The sequence below is a fragment of the Tiliqua scincoides genome, chromosome 5 (genome assembly GCF_035046505.1).
Source record: "Tiliqua scincoides isolate rTilSci1 chromosome 5, rTilSci1.hap2, whole genome shotgun sequence".
NCBI lineage: Eukaryota > Metazoa > Chordata > Lepidosauria > Squamata > Scincidae > Tiliqua > Tiliqua scincoides.
Window position 1 is genome coordinate 55,450,808 of NC_089825.1, and position 17,037 is coordinate 55,467,844.

Here is a 17,037-nt window from a genome sequence, read left to right on the forward strand (position 1 = left end):
GCTTCAAGGCCAGCTTCTTGACAACTCTCTCTCTCTCTCTCTCTCTCTCTCTCTCTCTCTCTCTCTCTCTCTCTCTGATGTTAGAAGCAGAGCATGCTGACATCACCACATTTTTCTGGACCTTTAGCATGTTGTTTGAATAAATTTCCTTCTCACTTTTACTCTTCCAACTATAGATGTGCTAGTGACAAGAACAAACAGTTGCCAGTCTGACAGTAGTGGATTTCTGGAAGACCCATCAGAGCCCTTACCTCTGCAGGTAAACAGCAAGTGACAAGCTGTGACAACACAATATTGGGTGTTCAGATGAAGGTCACAGTCATGAATTGGAGCCATTGTTTTCATGATAAATCTAGGTCTGAATTTTATTATGAAATGATTACTTCTTGATTCCCAGTATTCTTAGTAGTTATTTTATAGCAAGGAGAAGTGCTGGGACCCTACCTGAAAGCTATCTGAATGAAAGTCTTAACCCACATTTCAAATTATGAGACGTCTTCACTTGCCTTTTCCCCCACTTTTCCTAGACTAGGTATTTCTTAACACCAGCTGCATCAAATCACTACCAAAATGCTGGGAAAGGTTGAAAGCTCAGTGGGACAGCATAAGCTAGTAAAAAAACAAATGTAATCTACACGTACATAAGACAATACAAGACAATGTCAGTACAGATTGTTTAATGCGTGCAATATTACCAACACTGAAATAATAAACCCCAGTTGAGAAAAATCCATAAACTGCTCCATCTTCAGGACCAATGAGCAGAGTTAATCTCTAGTCTGCTATATATTCCAGCTTCAACAATCAGTTTAGAAAAAGTTAACCCCTACCTTTTATTATAATGTATCTAACAGGGGGAAGACTACATGCTTTGCATGCTGGAGGCTCCAGGTTCATTCCCTGGGATCTCCATGTAGGGCTGGGAAAGACCTCGGTTGAAAATTCTGGAGACCTGCTGCCAGCCAGTGTTAACAAAGATGAGCTAGATGGCACAATGATCTGACGCAGTATGAGGCAGTTTCATATGTTCATAGTAGTTTCTTCTCCAGGCACCCTTTCAGGTCTCCGTTCCCTTACAGCATAATCCTATGCATGTCACTTCTGAGTAAAGTTCAATGGGACTTGCTCCCTATCCATCACCAGCCCATAGTATGCAGCGCCACTGATGGAGTGCATGCTACATACTATAGTAGGGGTGCAACCAGGGGAGAGGTCAATAAAAATCTTTCTTACTTTTCTCACAATTGGCCGCCTGGCCTCCAGTGGATATCCTTGGACCTCTACCAGGTATTTGGCTGATAAGTCTGAGATGAGTCAGGTGGCATGCTGGGCTAGGAAAAGAGAGGTTGGATCTCAGTGTGTGCAGCTAACACCAAGATTCTCCCCTCCTATCCTCAAACAACCATCTGCCTGGTCTGCTCCCTGCCCCAATCCTACCCAGAACCGCTCCCAATGCCACCTTACTTGTTCCAGCAGGACATCCAGAAATAGTTGTTTTGAATGAAGGGCCTCCAGCTGTTTGCACTTATAGCCCTGAAGCGTGTGATAGTGGCACAGCTTTTGCGCTGTTGGCCCAGGACTTTCAGTGGGAGATCATAAGTTTTGCCACTGCAAACCCTGGATAGGATTGTGGCTTAGTGTAGCTGAACAGCTTACTTGGAAGTAAGTCCCACTTATTTCAATAAAACTTCCGCACAAATAAGTGTGCATCTGAGTGAAGCTTTAGAAAGATAAATCAAAGCCTTTCTGCCCCAACATGCCTCATTATCGTCCTACACCACCATCCAGGTTTGTTACTGGTATGTGTGCATAGAGAAGGAATATGAGTAGTCCACTGAATTTAACAAAGGGACAGAGAAATACTGAACAAAGCAATTATGTGGACAATGTTGTAGATGTTAAGCCAGGCCTGTCTTTCTTTCAGGTTCTCTCTTTGCCTGGAAACTTGAGATTTAGCTGCATTTCTCATGATAGTCAAGGATTTTTACGACACAGGAAAGAATCGACTCCACTGACCAGCCAGGACTCTCTGTCCCATCCAGAGGGCTCCATCGCCAGCCTCTTCAGAGCGGATGGTAGCAGTGTTCTATCCTTGCCTTATCTGAGTAGAGAACACACTTTTCAGGGAGAGGAAATATTTTATTCCATAAATGAAGAAGATGATCTGCATGAGAACGGCAGCGGTCAATCTGAAGGTGCTGCCAGTGGAACGATATGTGAGATGGAGGAGGAGATGATGCAAGGTAGAAGAGGACAATTGGGGAAAGAAGACAGTAGTGCACAGTATTGTGATTCATACTCTCATAGTGGTAGTTTGGATCAGGATGATACTAGCCCTTCAGAAAGGAATTGTGGTTCATACTTCAGTGGAATGGAAAGAAGTGTAGACTCTGCCTCCAACAAGGAAGGTTGCTTGACCTCCATTGGATTCATTAATGGTCAAATCTTAGAGGATGGAAAAGAAAGTGAGGAACCTTTGACTGAAGAGGAAACAAGACATGTGTATGACGAGGATGTTTTGGAAGGTGTTGCAGAATGTGTGGAAGGAAAGTGGTGTGATGTAATGGCTTCTAGGACATTGGACTCCCCTGCTCCTGTCACAGATGTTTTAAGTGATGCTTCAGACTGTTTTAAACCAGATTTTGATTTAAATAATCCAGGTGGACCTTGGCCTTTGGATACAGGCAGTGCATCAAACAGTGAGCATGATGTCATGACTGCACATCATGAAATCCATGTAGTTTCAGGAAGCCCCCTTCAGGATTCCAGCCCTTCTCCTTCCTGCTTTGAAAAAAGAATTGGATCCATGAATATATTATCAGCGAGTGCAGAATTGGACAAAGATGAGTGTGTGGCTGGCTTTGAGATGACCACTAACTCTTTGAAGTCTGTAACTGTCCAGATGCCTTCAAGACTGATGTCCAATATTCAGAGCATCTCCTTGGGTGAAGCTCCTGCAAAAGCCCAGTCAGTGGACTTCACCTCCAAAGTGCCCTTGTGCTCCAAGGGCAAGCATTTAATTACATCGGCATTGGGTGCTTCAAAGGAAGAAAACAAGCAAGTAAAGGAAGCTTCTATTCAAACTGACCAAAGGCAAACCAAAAGAGGAACTCTTTCCCTGTTTCATATTCTCCCTTCATTTCATGGGCACGGTCATCTTGTGAAGTCTGCTTCTCTAGATACTGGACTTTATGGGACGTACAGGTCTTACTGCCAAGAACCTCTTCATACCTGGTGTGCTCCACACAGAGGTCACTGCTGTCCTATGTGCTCCCACCACTGTGGTTTGCTATGTCCTTTCTCCTTCGCCCCTTCATGCAGACATCCTGTAGGATGTTGCTCACCTCACACCACCACAGAGCTGCAGCTTCTGAAAACTTTGAAGCTACTGCAGGACACAGCAGCGAGAAGTGTTTCCTCTGTAAGTATCTTTCACAATGAACTATGATTAGGTTTGTAAACGAGCCAGTAGTTGACTGGCTAGAATTTGACTAGCCAGTAGTTGACTGGTAAGAAGGTATGCTGAAAGATAACCAATATGGGGGTCTAAAACACCAGTTAACTCCAGATTTTGCTAGGCTCTGCCACTGACTCACAATAGTGTCAAATTTAATTTTAGCTCTCTATTTGATATGTCAGATTCCTTTCACCCAGTCTGATCCAATTTCACCTGACATGACTCCCTTCTTGCACCTCCTCTATGGGTGAGGGGGGCTTGTGGGTATTTTTTAAAATAAAATTTGGCAATCCTAAGTACGATCTATTGGTAGCGATGGTATTTTATGTAAATGTCCACAAGATGGCGACATTTCATAAATCATGCACAAGTGACCAATATGACTTTTCAGATTGAATGACTCCAGTTCACATTTTCATTTTATGAAGGTGGATGTAGCAATAACAGTTTTTTTTCCTCCCCCTCAATAAACCTATAAGGTAATGCACTGTGTTGGGCCAAGATCTGTTCTTTAAGCAAAACACAGATAAGAATTGCACAATTATGTCCTTTTCCCTTACTTGACTAAGGGCGCAATCCTAACCCCTTATGTCAGTGCCTTCCAGCACTGATATAAGGGCAATGCAGCTCTGAGGTGAGGGAACAAACATTCCCTTACTTTTAGGAGACCTCTGTGAGTGACACCCAACTGCAGGATGCAGCACATGTCCCATTGCCTGGAAAGCACTGACATAAGGGGTTAGGATTGCGCCCTAACGTGTATGGCTGTTGAATAGAGACAGAACACTGTGCACATATGTATCTGGCTTAGAGGTGTGATTTCTAGATCACATCCTTTATCCCAGTATCATAGATAGATACACAGGAAGATACCATGAGGAAAGCCTCCCATTAAGGGTGGGAGAATGACTTGGCAATAAAATGATACATCTACTAAACAACAGAAGATCTTATTATGGGTTGGGAGTTGTGAAAGCAAGTCTCCTGGAATACGCATGTACCTTTTTACATGTGCATATGCAGAAGCTGTGTGTGAATAGCCATAAGCTTCAAATAGGCTTCCATTAATACCTGGAGATCCTGAAATTGATTCTGTCTGAGACTGTGGAGCCTCTTGGGAAGGGACTTTTTCTCGGCTGCTGCTGAGGAACAAAGAGGCCTGGGGAAGCCCACATACTGACTTTAAACAGTGTGCCAAAGGCTTGCCCCCTCTCACCACCAATGGCTGCGCAGAACATCATGTGGGGGGGACGGGGACTGGGCAATTTGTCCTCCACCCGCATGCACAGCTGGAGGCCTTTTCTTAGGCTGCAATTCTATACACACTTTCCTGGGAGTAAGTCTCATTGAGCACAATGGGACTTACTTCTGAGTAGACATGCCTAGGATTGCACTCAGTCAAACTGCCTATAAGATCTGTTTGCTTACCTTAAATACATATGGAAACATGGTAACTGCTTGCCTCTTCTTGATCTTCCATTTAGTGCACGGTCCATGAAATCGAAGTGATGAAAAATTCATGCCAGAAGTTCCGAGAACGTCTGGATGAGATTGAGCAGCGCATGATAGAACAAGAGGCCGTTTTTTCCAGTGCTATGTCAGAAGAAGGACGGTAATGGGATCACATGCGCATGCAGCAGACATTTCATAGCGCAGCATAGCATTTGATACACCACCAGGCTTGACAAAAAGCGCATGCGCAATATGTCCTACTATACATGGAAAGAGAAGGAACTTTTTGAAACTAGACATAATGTTTAAACTTCAGCCCTTCAAATCAGAATGATCTCCAAACAAAACAATAACATAAATAGCCCACAGGGTTAGTTCTAGTCAATAATATGGTGCTGAAGACAGCTGGGTGATCATTCTTGAACCAGCCCCTTTTCCTGCTTGACTTATTACAGATCTGCCACTGCTACCCCTACGGTTTTGCAACACCTGCTGTATAATTGGGTGGGAGAACCTGTCAGTTTCCTCCAGGGCCTGGAAAGTGTCATTGGCAGGTGTTGTACAAAAAGCATGTTCTAAACATGATGAAAGAATCATATAATGGTTACCTCTGACTTGAAGTCTAGGAAGTATGCTCACTAGCCAAGAATATAATTTAATTGACCATGGTCAATGCATTCGGGGGGGGGGGGGAATGTTTATTATATGTATTACAGATGAGGTTAACAGTTTAATGAGGGAGCCTGAAAAAATGAATGCTCCTGCTCAAATGCTTGTGAGCAGAATTGAGACATATGCAAACATGCTTGCTAACGGGAGGTTTAGGGCCAAATTCTATCCAACTTTCCATCCCTGATGTAGCCGTGCCAATGGGTGTGTGCTGTGGTGGGAGGATAGTTCTGGAGGCCTCCACAAGGGAAGGGAATGTTTGTTACCTTGTCTCGGAGCTGCATTGCAGCTGCACCGGTGCAGGAAAGTTGGATTGGATTGGGCAAGTGAATGAATCAAAAGCTCAGACATAAAGAGCACATTGCAGATGCCTCCCAGTCTCCCTTCATCCAAAGCAAAGAGATTTCCTCTGGAGATGGGAAAAGCAAAGGCTCTTGGAGGGTCCTGACAGCATCTTTTCCTGGTGGGGACCAGAGCTCCGAGTCCCAGAATGTCTAATGGAAAACGGATGCTTTCTGCGTCATTCCCACCTGGGATATGGCTGTCAAAAACCCATCTCCTGGACAGAAATGATAGCAGCCATTTCCTACCAGTATTCTTTGACTGGGACCATAGTTCCAAGCTGGACCAGGAAAAGATGCTACTTGGATCCTAGAAGTACCCCCTCCTGCCCTTCCAAGAGAGATCCTTTTAGGAAAAGGAGACTGGCAGAGGGCAGTGTCCATAGCAGGAAGTGCTTTGTGTTTTGGTCCCTTGTGAGTGATTTGATCACTTACAAAAGGCTCAAGCATTTGAAAGCACCTCTGAGCCTTTCCAAAGATTCAAATCAACCACTCACAAAGTCTCAAAATTTTTGCAAGCACTTGCTTGAAATGCAGGCAGATGCACAACACTATTTTGAGCCAAAGACTCAGGCATCCCTAATATGGATACAAATATTTTGATTCAGTGAAGCTTGATTAACCTGCTCCTTTAGATATGTGAATTGAAGACAAATTCTGATTTTAATAATCCTGGTAACAGCCTTTCAGCAGTGCTATTCTGCAAGCCACTTGCATTGATGTACCTGCACTTAAGCCAGGCCATATTCACCTGTGTGGCTGATTACTTGAAATAAAACCACATGGACGTGATCCCACCTGGCAAGTCCAATCTCTGAAACACATGTTGATGGTATTAAGGGAAACAGGGATTTAACCCAAAGCCGTCTTTTTGTTTTGTCACTCCTGCCACCGACCACAGTGAGGAAAGAAGTCGGCTGCAGGTCTTGCGGCAAGCTGTCCGTCGAGAGTTGACTGAGCTGGAATGCCAATTGCAGGAGCGTGCCCGACAGGTTAAAGAGGGGATTCTAGTGGTATGTTCTGCAAGCAGATTGATTCCTTTTGATGAGCGGCACTGTGTTCTGCTTGATCACTACCTGTCAATATTGGTTGGTTGGTAACCTTCAGTCTCGAAAGACTATGCTATAAGCCTACAGCACCTGGTATTCCCAAGCTGTCTCCCATCCAAGTACTAACCAGGCCTGACCCTGCTCGTCAGATGAGATCGGGCATGTGCAGGGTAACAGTAATAATCAATAATACATATGAGCCACCATAAGAAAAGATTAAGCTATTGTTCTTATTTAGAATATTTACTGTATATACTACTTTTCAACATTAAGTTCACAAAGCAAAAGAATTTTTTTAAGGGGTTCCATTGCTTAAGGTGTTCACAATGTTAAAAATGAGACAGGAGACAAGAGACAGATCAGCGTTTTATTGGAAATATAGGCAGTCCCCCATAGCTGTGGATTCTGTATCTGTGGTTTCAATTATCTGCAGACATGGGTGCCCCACACACATTAACCTTATTTAAAAATTTACCTGGGTGCAGTGTATCTTACTTAGACAAGTCGCTGTATTTAAACTTACAGTGTGACAAAATCAGGCTGAAAATGCTAAACAGGAAGCGGTTAACTTCTGATTCCTGTTTAGCGTTAAGAGGTAGATTAATCAAGTATTCAGGCTGCTGGCAGCCTGTTCATACCACACTGTAAGCTTAAATACTTATAGCAACCTAGTTAAGCAAGATACACTTCAACCTGATAAGCTTTTAAACTATGTTAAAGCATGTTAAAACAGGTGTCCCTTGTATCCATGGTTTCTTTATCTGCAGGGGTCTGTGGAATGGATACCCCAGGGATATGGGGGCACGCCTATAATGCTATGCTGAGATAAATAGGGAGAGTTATTCTCCCTCTGCTCAAACTTTGCCTAGTTCACAGGGGTTTCCACCTTCCTGCCAACATTCCCCCATCAAGAAATGGTTATTTAATCCTGTAAGTGCCATTGTTGCAAATGGCATCTTCAAAGATAACTAGCTGGGGGGGGGGGGAAATGATGTGGAAGTAAAGGCTTAAACATCTCCTATCTCCATACCATGGTCATATTCCAAATTGAGGCCTAAACCGGCTTCTTTGTTAAAAACAGGCCCCTATCCAGACATGCACTTGTGTCGTATCTGGGTTGGCCCTTAGAAGTGTGCCTTTGGAAGCTTATGCCCAACGCCCTTTAAGCTATCATTAGTGTCTGTGACTTCTGGCATATAGTGGAGAAAAATTTTGGGGTTTTTATGCAATATGCATAGCTGTCTGATGAGAAATTCTCCCTCATCCAACATATACGTTTGGCCTGGAAATTGAAACACATGAAAATTCAGCTCTGCTCTTTTGTTGCCACCATTGAACATTGTTAATTTAGCTCAAAAAGGCTCTAAACAATGACGAACATTATTAACACTTGGTGATAACAGCATCCTCCTTTATAACAAAGCAACAAGAACATCACTTCACTATGATGGGTTGTATAACATTTGTTGGTCCATCTTTATCAATTTAAGATATATTTTCATTTCAATGCACATCTCGGTCCTCTTCACAGCAGCTGGATCAGTTGTTAGGGGAACAGTCGAATTTGTGTGCGGAACTGGGAATTTCTGATTGGAGGGAAGAAAGAGGAGCTCAGAATGAACCTCCACTTCCAGATGCTGCTGCTGCTTCCTTCCCCAGACCTGGGTGTTCCAAGGGTGTCAACCACGGGCCTCCACAAAGAAGTGCGACAGTCCCATCAAGTCCCTCCGCCTCCTTAGGAAGGAAAAAAAAGCTGCATGGCTCCTCTCTGACAACAGGCAAGATCAATTCAATAGAAGACCCCAGTCAAGCCAGTAAAAAGGAAACAAAAGGTCATTCTCAGAAAAAAATGGACTTCAAGGCCTTTATACAAAATGTAAGTTTTTTTTCCTGGTTATTGAAGGAGAACTGGAAATTGTGTCTGGTGCCTGAGGGCCCAATGCTATCAAATTTTCCAGCAGAGTCTTATAGAAGGCTAAAGTTATAGCAACAGTCCCAGTTAGAGCAAACTACCACCTGTCATAGATGCAAGGTGAATTTGAGCTGTCACTGCGGTTTGGGGGTTTGTTTGTTTGCTCCAAAAGAACCATTTTGGATGGCTTTCCCATTGACACTAACAGAAAGGGGTCTTTTTTGCCCTGAAGCCTCCCTATTTTGGCTGCATCTGTTGGCTATTTAGAATTCAACCAGGGAACAACCAGATGCAGTCTCTGAGTATGGCTCACCCTGGCATTGTGAGCTGTTATGCTGTGTATTGGATCCAGTCAGGTTTCTAGAACTTTTAATTTTCAGCTTTGGAGGAATGTAGAGGGTAGGATTGCTTAGGAATCTAGGAAACTGAATGGCAGGCAACACCATGTTTTCCTGCTTTTTCTCAGATTCTCCACCGAGTTCTTCCCTCACCCACACAAACTTCAGAAGTTCTTTGCAGATTCTGGCAATCTGAGCAGAGGCTACAGCTGCCTTTTTTAAAATGGATGATGCCACATTTCCTCAGTCCTCTGCCCCTTCATGAGCTTACATAGGTCTCAATTTGAATGCTATATTTTTCTAAACACAAATCTGGCCTGTTTGCTTTTTTACTTCTAACACATTTTATTTCTATTTTTATCAGCTGAAGAAATCTTTCAGGAATTCCTTCAGTAATGATACAGCAGAAGGAAGAGACTGATGAAGGGCAGTGAAATTTCCTACCAGAGAACTTTAAAGCATCTCCCAGAAATTGGAATGCCTCTGTTCTTTATACCTGAGAATTTTCCATAAATGTGAACGTTGCTTTCAGGGGAGAATATATGAGGGACTGAATGTATGTATGCCTACTGGAAAAATCCATGAGGAAAGGTTTGGATTACAGATAGATGGACAAGGCAAGAGGTGTGAACTGAACAAACCATCGTAAGATGTGACCTACATGGACGACTGTCTAGAATAGTGGTTCCCAATGTTTTTTCACTTGTGTACTACTTGGCAGCCCATTTCCATAAATTGCACCTCTCATATTAGCAAAATATTTTTAATTAATATAGTTGCTGTTATTTCACATTTATATATTTTCATCTACTGATTCATATCCGATAACACACGATGACCAGAAACTAGCAGTTGCTGGGGCTTTTGCAGCCAGCTGGGCAGCCTTTCTTCCTGCCTTGCCAGCCCCACAAAGCATTCTAACACAGGCCTGTCTTTTTCCACCATTATTTAATTCTTTTTCAAGTATCCCTAAAGGTCCTGGGAAGTACCCCTGGGAGTGCATGTACCCCAGGTTGGGAGCCACTGATCTAGAATGATTACTATTTTGTTACTGCAGTACCTTGGACTTCTTTAAGCCTGTAACATATAAGACTGGGGACAGAAAGAAGGGGTTCCTGCACAATTAACCACAAAGGGGCCTTCTCCATTGAGTGCTGCCTTTTTGGCCTTTGATTTCCTGCTGTTAAGCACCACCTGCTGGTTAGAATTTAAAATAACAAGAATTCTTCTCCCACTTGATGACAAGAGAAGCTTTGCTTTAGCTTATCACCCTGCTCTCCATAGGGGCACCAGAAATCTGGCTGTACTATCCTCAACTTCCACTCCAGGATTTGTCATGGTTGCTGGACTTTGGCATGTCTGATCAATTTGTCAGATTCTGCAACACAGCAGAATTTTAGCATTCACTAACGCATGCTTCTAGCCCTTGTGATTATGAGGAAGTTCTCAAAGCAGATATAACAAAACCGTGCTATTGTCCTGTGTGTATAAAAAAAATCAGAGGATTGTTTTAGAGGTTATTCCTCTCTCACAAAATAGCCTGTTGCAACCCCCAACACCATGGCAAGGAAATTCCTGTGCCAGATGTTTGTCACTGGATCAGGGCCGGGGGGGGGGGGTCATTTGCCTGAGGCTGTTAATTCTTCAGAATAAGAATATAGTTCTGTGCTGGCTAATCCTGGCCTAATCTTGATATGACTTTTGGTCAGTTTCACTCGTAACAAATGACAACTTACCACTGCAAGTCAAAAACAGAGTTTATGGAACAGAGTTTGGTTGGTCCTGTAATTTCACAAATGATAGAAGATGCTCACACAACATGCCTCCCTCCTTTTTCTGTGAGAAACCTAGAAGAGGACTACACTGCTATTTAAAATGTACAGTCATGTAACTTATTGGGGAAGAGGGAGCGTTATATCATTTGCCTGCATAACTGGATTAAGTAACCTAACAGCAGAGTGAGAGCTGAATTATTTTAGCAATAAAAAGCCTCTGAGCAAATGAAGAAAAAGACTTCTGTTGTGATTCTCTTGTTTCATTTCAACACACAAAGCAACTCACTGAACATCGTCAAATGCAGCCTTGGTTTATTTCCATTTTGTTTGTTCCGTGTTTAACGGTGTGCACCTTTTGACATCAGTAAAGGCCCAAGATAGCTGTTGGACCAAGCCACACTACCTTCCGCCTGGGGCCATTTCATCAAGGGTGTGAAGCAAGATGGTTCTCTCAGGCTACAGGGAGTGTCCACTGCACACCTCTGTCCTGTGCACACCAGAGCACACCAGGCATGCTTTGAGATATGTGTAACATGTACATGGGGGATATTTCCATTTGTTTTAACTACTGAGCTCCTGAGGATAAGCAGATGGGAAGCACAAGATCTGTTCACGCTCTTGTTAAAATCATTGGCCTATTCTTTTTTTTAAATCTCAACTGAATGTGTATTTCTGCTCAGTGCTGCATGCTCTGCTTGAAGGAAAGCATCATGTGTTTGTCCTAATAACTTCAAGGTGAAAGCCCAATACATTATCCTTTTCACAGTTTGTGTTTTTACTAGTCTTAACTTCTTACTAGACAATCTTGAATGACACACCGAAACAGTTTACATCACTTCAGATCTGTTAGGTTGTTGATCATATTTTGTTAAAACAAATGGAAACAGATGTGTAGCCACTGATTAAATTTAAAAAGCATAGGAAGTGAGCTCTGCATCACAGCTGATTTGCAGCCATTGTCAGGCACAGACACTGAAAGCCTGAAGCCTGTGAAAAAGACACCCTCCTGTTGTTACCATGAAAATGTCAAGAGGATGTCAAAAGTATATCCTCACATCACTGTTACCAATTCAAACTAGAACCATTTCACACTGACTGGCATTAATTGAATGCTTTCACTCTGATACGATTTAAGTTTCTTGTTCTGTTAACTTGTTCTGTAACCTTCTCCTGCATTTTCAATCTCATTTCATTGGAGGGCTAAATAACCTACACAACTAAGGGCACAATCCTATCCTGCGCTGGAACAGGCAAGCCTTGCGCTGTATCCAGTGCAGGATAGGGGCCAGAATCAGCTCAGTCAGAGGTAAGGGGAAACTTTTCCCCTTACCCCTGGGTAAGGTGCACTGGCCCCTATGGAACTCCTCAGACTTGTGCCACCTCCTGAGACTTCAATCAACTCCAAACACCCCAGCAACAGGGGTTGGGAGCCAGCCTCCTGCTCCCAACCCACCTGCCCCTGGGACCACCCACCACCCACTGCCCACCCTGGAATGCCTCCCTCTCGCCCACCCCAGAGTCTGCAGTTCGGCACATTTGCGACATCCTGGGTCAGTGCAAGGGACTTGTGCCAGCCCATGTGCAGCTCAGGATTGCGCTGCACGCTTAACAACACGGAACTGAAATGAACACAAACTCTTTCCCTGTTTCCGCTCTACCTTCTGCCCTTTTTGTGCTGTTTCCCCTCTGTCAACCGCTAGACTGTAAGGATGCAATCCTATCCACATGTTCCTGAGCATAAGCCCCATTGAACACAATGGGGCTTACTTCTGAGTTGACATTGCTGAAGAAGCAATTTGCAAGATACAAGAGGGCAGAACCCTGCTGTGAGAAGCTTATAGTACAAAATGTGTAAAGTACCCTGCACACCAGTGAGTAAGTATGACAACAATAATTTGACATATTTTGAGGAAGTTGGAGGAGGGGGATTGAACTATGAACAACTTTTAAGGTACCAACCAGCTCCATAAGTCCAAACTCAACCTACTGATTAAAGTGATTTAATGTGCAGCCCCAGTGCTAAATTACCTCTGATGCCAAAGGGCTAAAACAAACAAAAATCATAAAGATAAGATACTAAATGCCTAATTCAAAGCCAATGGATTAAAAATCTGGACACACAGACCAGTCCTCAGTTTGCCATGGTACATTAGTGCTGCAGGGCCACGAATGATTCCACAGGTGTGCTGTACAAGTTTGGGGGAGGGTCATTCATTAGTAAGGTCATTTGGGGGTGTGAGCTGTGGAGTATGCCTTGTCAATCAAAAAACTGCTTGACACCGAGTGCCTTGACAATTTTAGTGCCTTGTCAGTATGCCATGAGATGAAAAAGGTTGAAAATAGGCTGATATAGACACTCTATTGGTATGTAATATCTCCTTAGCCTGTTGTCCTATACACACTTATCTGGGAGTCAGTCCCACTGAATTCAGTGGGACTGACCTTTGAGTAGACATGCACAGGATTGTGCCATTGGTGATTGGTCTGTGGAAAATGGACAGAGCACTCTCATAGCTTAGCCAAGCTGCTAAATTTTAAAGGAATAGCATCTGGACACCTCTTAGTGAAAATCATTAATACAGGATTTGCTGAGTCACTTTCTAAATTTGCCTTCTCCCAAGGGTTGTGCTTTCAGATATCATCCTCCATGGAGAGAACACTGTAACCCTAGCAACCTACTTTGTGTATGGGAGAAGCATGTGCATCTTCTTATTTGCATGCCCCCCCAATATTTTAATACTATTAATTAATTGAAGCATGTCAGACTGTGCAATATAGGCTGAAAAAGTCAATTTCATGCTAGTGCAGAGCAGCAGATGTTCATCCTGCTCTTCCAGTTCCTGTGGGTTGGTAGATCCTGTGCACACAAAAACTCCCCTTAGTTTCTCTACTTCCTGTAATCAAGGCACCCTGAGCTCAAATGAATTCCCCTTACTCCAAGTTGCGCTACAACCCAGCCCAGGTGGCCTGCCTGCTCCAGGGCATCTTAGGATTGGACTGAAAGTTTACTTAGGAAAATGTAGACTCATGAGGTGAGTCAGATTTCCATAACTTTGTATGCAACTTGCACATAGAGTTATGAAAACCTAGAGATAACATGTGAGTCTATATTTTCTTAAGTGAACTTTGATCCTGCTGCAACTCCGGCAGCAACCAGTGGGATTCGCTCAGGAGCCTCTAGAGCCCCTGTAAGGAGGGAGGGAGGGAGGAGGGAGAAAAGAGTCCTTCTGGGCACTTCTGCCTTCCTCCTAGAGGTCCCTAGAGGCCCCCTAGAGGCCCACTCTGGTCAGGGACCAGAGGTTTCAAGTGGTTCCAGAGGTTCCATCATCAGAATCTTGATTAACCCCAATGGGATGAGAGGAAGAGAGGGGAGGCAGGAGGAATGGTCTTTGGAAAAGTATGGACAACTGGACATATTCATTTTCTATAAATTGTGATGGGGAGAGACACATTCAAGCTAGCAACTACAGCAGAGACTAAGCGCTAAACCCCCAATCCTCCCCTTCCTCTAGTCACTTGCCAAGTTGCCCATGTTTCTAAATGCTTTCTATGTGTCTCTTCACAATGCCGCAAAACAATAGATAACAACACTTGATAGCCTATTTTGAGACAACAAAAAAATCTGTTGTTTTGCCTGCTAGAAAGAAAAATGCTGTTTTACACAGGCCTTCATGAAACCTACCGCTATGAAATTCCAGTCATTGTCCTTTCCTCCCCCTCTCAATGTGTCAATGAATATACATTTAATTAAAACCACAGGCAAGAGAGACTCTCTAGGCAGCAATTCGATTTAGGAGCTTTCCTGAAATATAGTCCTGGCAAAATAACCTGGAACTTTCATTAAGTTCAATGTTATCTCTGGTCCTAAAATTAGCCTAGTGATGGCAACAGCACAATAATAACAACAGCCCTGTAATAACACAACATCTTCCCTACACCTTCTGATTACATTCAGCAGAAGCTGTTTTTATCCCACAAAGTACCACTTCAAGCCACTGTTATGCATGCACATAAAGGAAACAATACCGTGGGTGTTATGCTCTGTTGAGATGCATGAACAGCTCACACACATTTGAGATCTGAAGAGGGTGCTGTGGAATATACCTCTATGGGGCTGAACAGATTTTATGCATTCATTCATTAATATTATGCAACCGCCAGAGGCTTGGAGTGCAGAGCAATATAATTTAAAAATATAAAATATCTGCCCAAAACATGATCCAAACAAAAGAGTCCACAAACTCAGGGATGGAAGCAGCAGGTTTTGTAACAAGGAACCGGACCAACCAGAAAAAGCACCTCAGTGCCGGAGGTTGGTCCCACTCCCTCCTAAGCCCAGTCCACCCACTGGCCGTTCCCCCCCACCCTTCCCCACCCTAAAAAACCCAGTTCTGCCCTTCCCCCCTCCCCACCCACCCATCTGCACAGGTTGGCTTTGACCAGTGCAATCTTACCTTTCGGAGGTGCCATGGAGGCCAGATCTGGCCTTCGTTGGCTGCTGCATGTTCTTGAGCTGGCCCCCCTGACTCCCAAGTTGTTGCAGATGTCCTTACAGCACCTTTGTGACAGTCCGAAGCCAGCATAAGGGATTTATGATGATCGCTGTTTCTCTGAGGAAAAGCCCTAGGCTCGGCCCTGCAATGGGGTTTCTCAAGCCTGTGCCGGCTCCTTTGCAGACTTGAGAACCTCCATCTCAGGCTTTGCAGTCATCCTTGCCCTCCCGCCCACCCTGGAATGCCTTTCCCCATCCCAAAATTTCTTACTACCACCTGAAGCTCTTCCCTTACTCCAGGTGGTGTCCGTCAGATGTTGGGAGCAGTGCTGTCTGGCACAGGGCTGGCACCACACTCCTTCCTCTCTGAATGTTGTGGACATACCTTACAGCATGTTTGCAACACCCAATGTCAGCGCTGGAGGCCCACAGGATTCAGCCCTTAGCCCAGCATGAATATTTGTGTTTATTTGTTCGTGTACTTTTCCACTGCATTTGTCTACTATTATGATTTTATTTTCCTGTCCAGGTTCCGGTGGGGCACCCATGTCATTGGAAGCATCCCAGGGGGCAGCAATTCCCCTCCTGGCTGGCAGCACTTCAGGTGAGGCTGTAGAGCTCCTGCAACAGGGCCCACAGCCCAGAGAAGCTAAGCACGGCCAAACAGCCACGCCTGGGGACAAGGCTTTGGAAGACAGAGATGACACGAGCTGAGTACAAGGAGAAACAGAGGCACTGATGGAGCAAGGAGGAGAAACGGGGGCAGGATCCTCCCTTGTCACACCAGGGAGGGAGGGAAGGGTGGGTCCAAAGCGGACTGGCAAACCCCTTATATGGCAGGAGCAGGCCAGGGATGAAGGTCAGTGGTGGCGAGCAGGCTGGCTCGTGAGGAAGCTCACTGGCCTGTGAACCTACAAGGAGCCACAAGCGAGGAGAAGGAGAAGGGTGAAGCAACCCCCTTCCTGAATAGCCTATCTGAGACCTGGTGCTCTGGGCCTGCAAAGGGGGAGCCACCCCTTTGCCTGAGAGCCGTGACCTCTTGTGGACCCCATCAAGCCTGTCACCCCTGGGGGGGGCAGGCGCCCTGCCTGGGGCTGGACACTTCCTTTATTATCTTCCATTTTTAAGTCAATTTTTAAATGAATAAAATGACTCACAGTGTCACAAAAATAAATTAAAGCGACATAAAAGCTAGGAGCAACAGGATTGACTGGAAGTGGGCCATGTTATGCATTTTCCATGTGAATGGTTGAAAGATACACCAATATGGTTTTGTGTTGCCTCTTCTTTATTTATTGGTCTTTTGCTGTGATTTGCTTAAGAGCCACAGCTTTTGCAAGATCATACTTCTAGAATAAAAAGAGGGTGCCATGGGCAATGTCTCAAAAATTAACATGTTACCAAATTGAATCCAGAAACAGAGATTAGGGACCTTAGCATGTTTCAGTAAGAATGCAGTATTCAGGTGCTATTGGGACTTTATAATGTTGGATCTACAAAGTTCAGTGTTAAATACAATATGAGTTGCATCCAAAGAAGGTTGGTCATGACT

General features: G+C 44.2%; 1 protein-coding gene across 1 annotated transcript in view; it reads left to right on the plus strand.

Moving 5' to 3' along the window:
- ITPRID1 (ITPR interacting domain containing 1) overlaps positions 1 to 9,639 on the plus strand; it is a 38,352-nt gene extending 28,713 nt beyond the window's left edge. Inside the window, exons 9-14 of the mRNA XM_066629182.1 lie at positions 177 to 259; positions 1,925 to 3,421; positions 4,942 to 5,069; positions 6,821 to 6,932; positions 8,500 to 8,844; positions 9,583 to 9,639. Coding sequence (XP_066485279.1) covers positions 177 to 259; positions 1,925 to 3,421; positions 4,942 to 5,069; positions 6,821 to 6,932; positions 8,500 to 8,844; positions 9,583 to 9,639 — 2,222 coding nt within the window. The remainder of the gene's footprint in view (positions 1 to 176; positions 260 to 1,924; positions 3,422 to 4,941; positions 5,070 to 6,820; positions 6,933 to 8,499; positions 8,845 to 9,582) is intronic.
- The last annotated feature ends 7,398 nt before the right edge of the window (positions 9,640 to 17,037 follow it).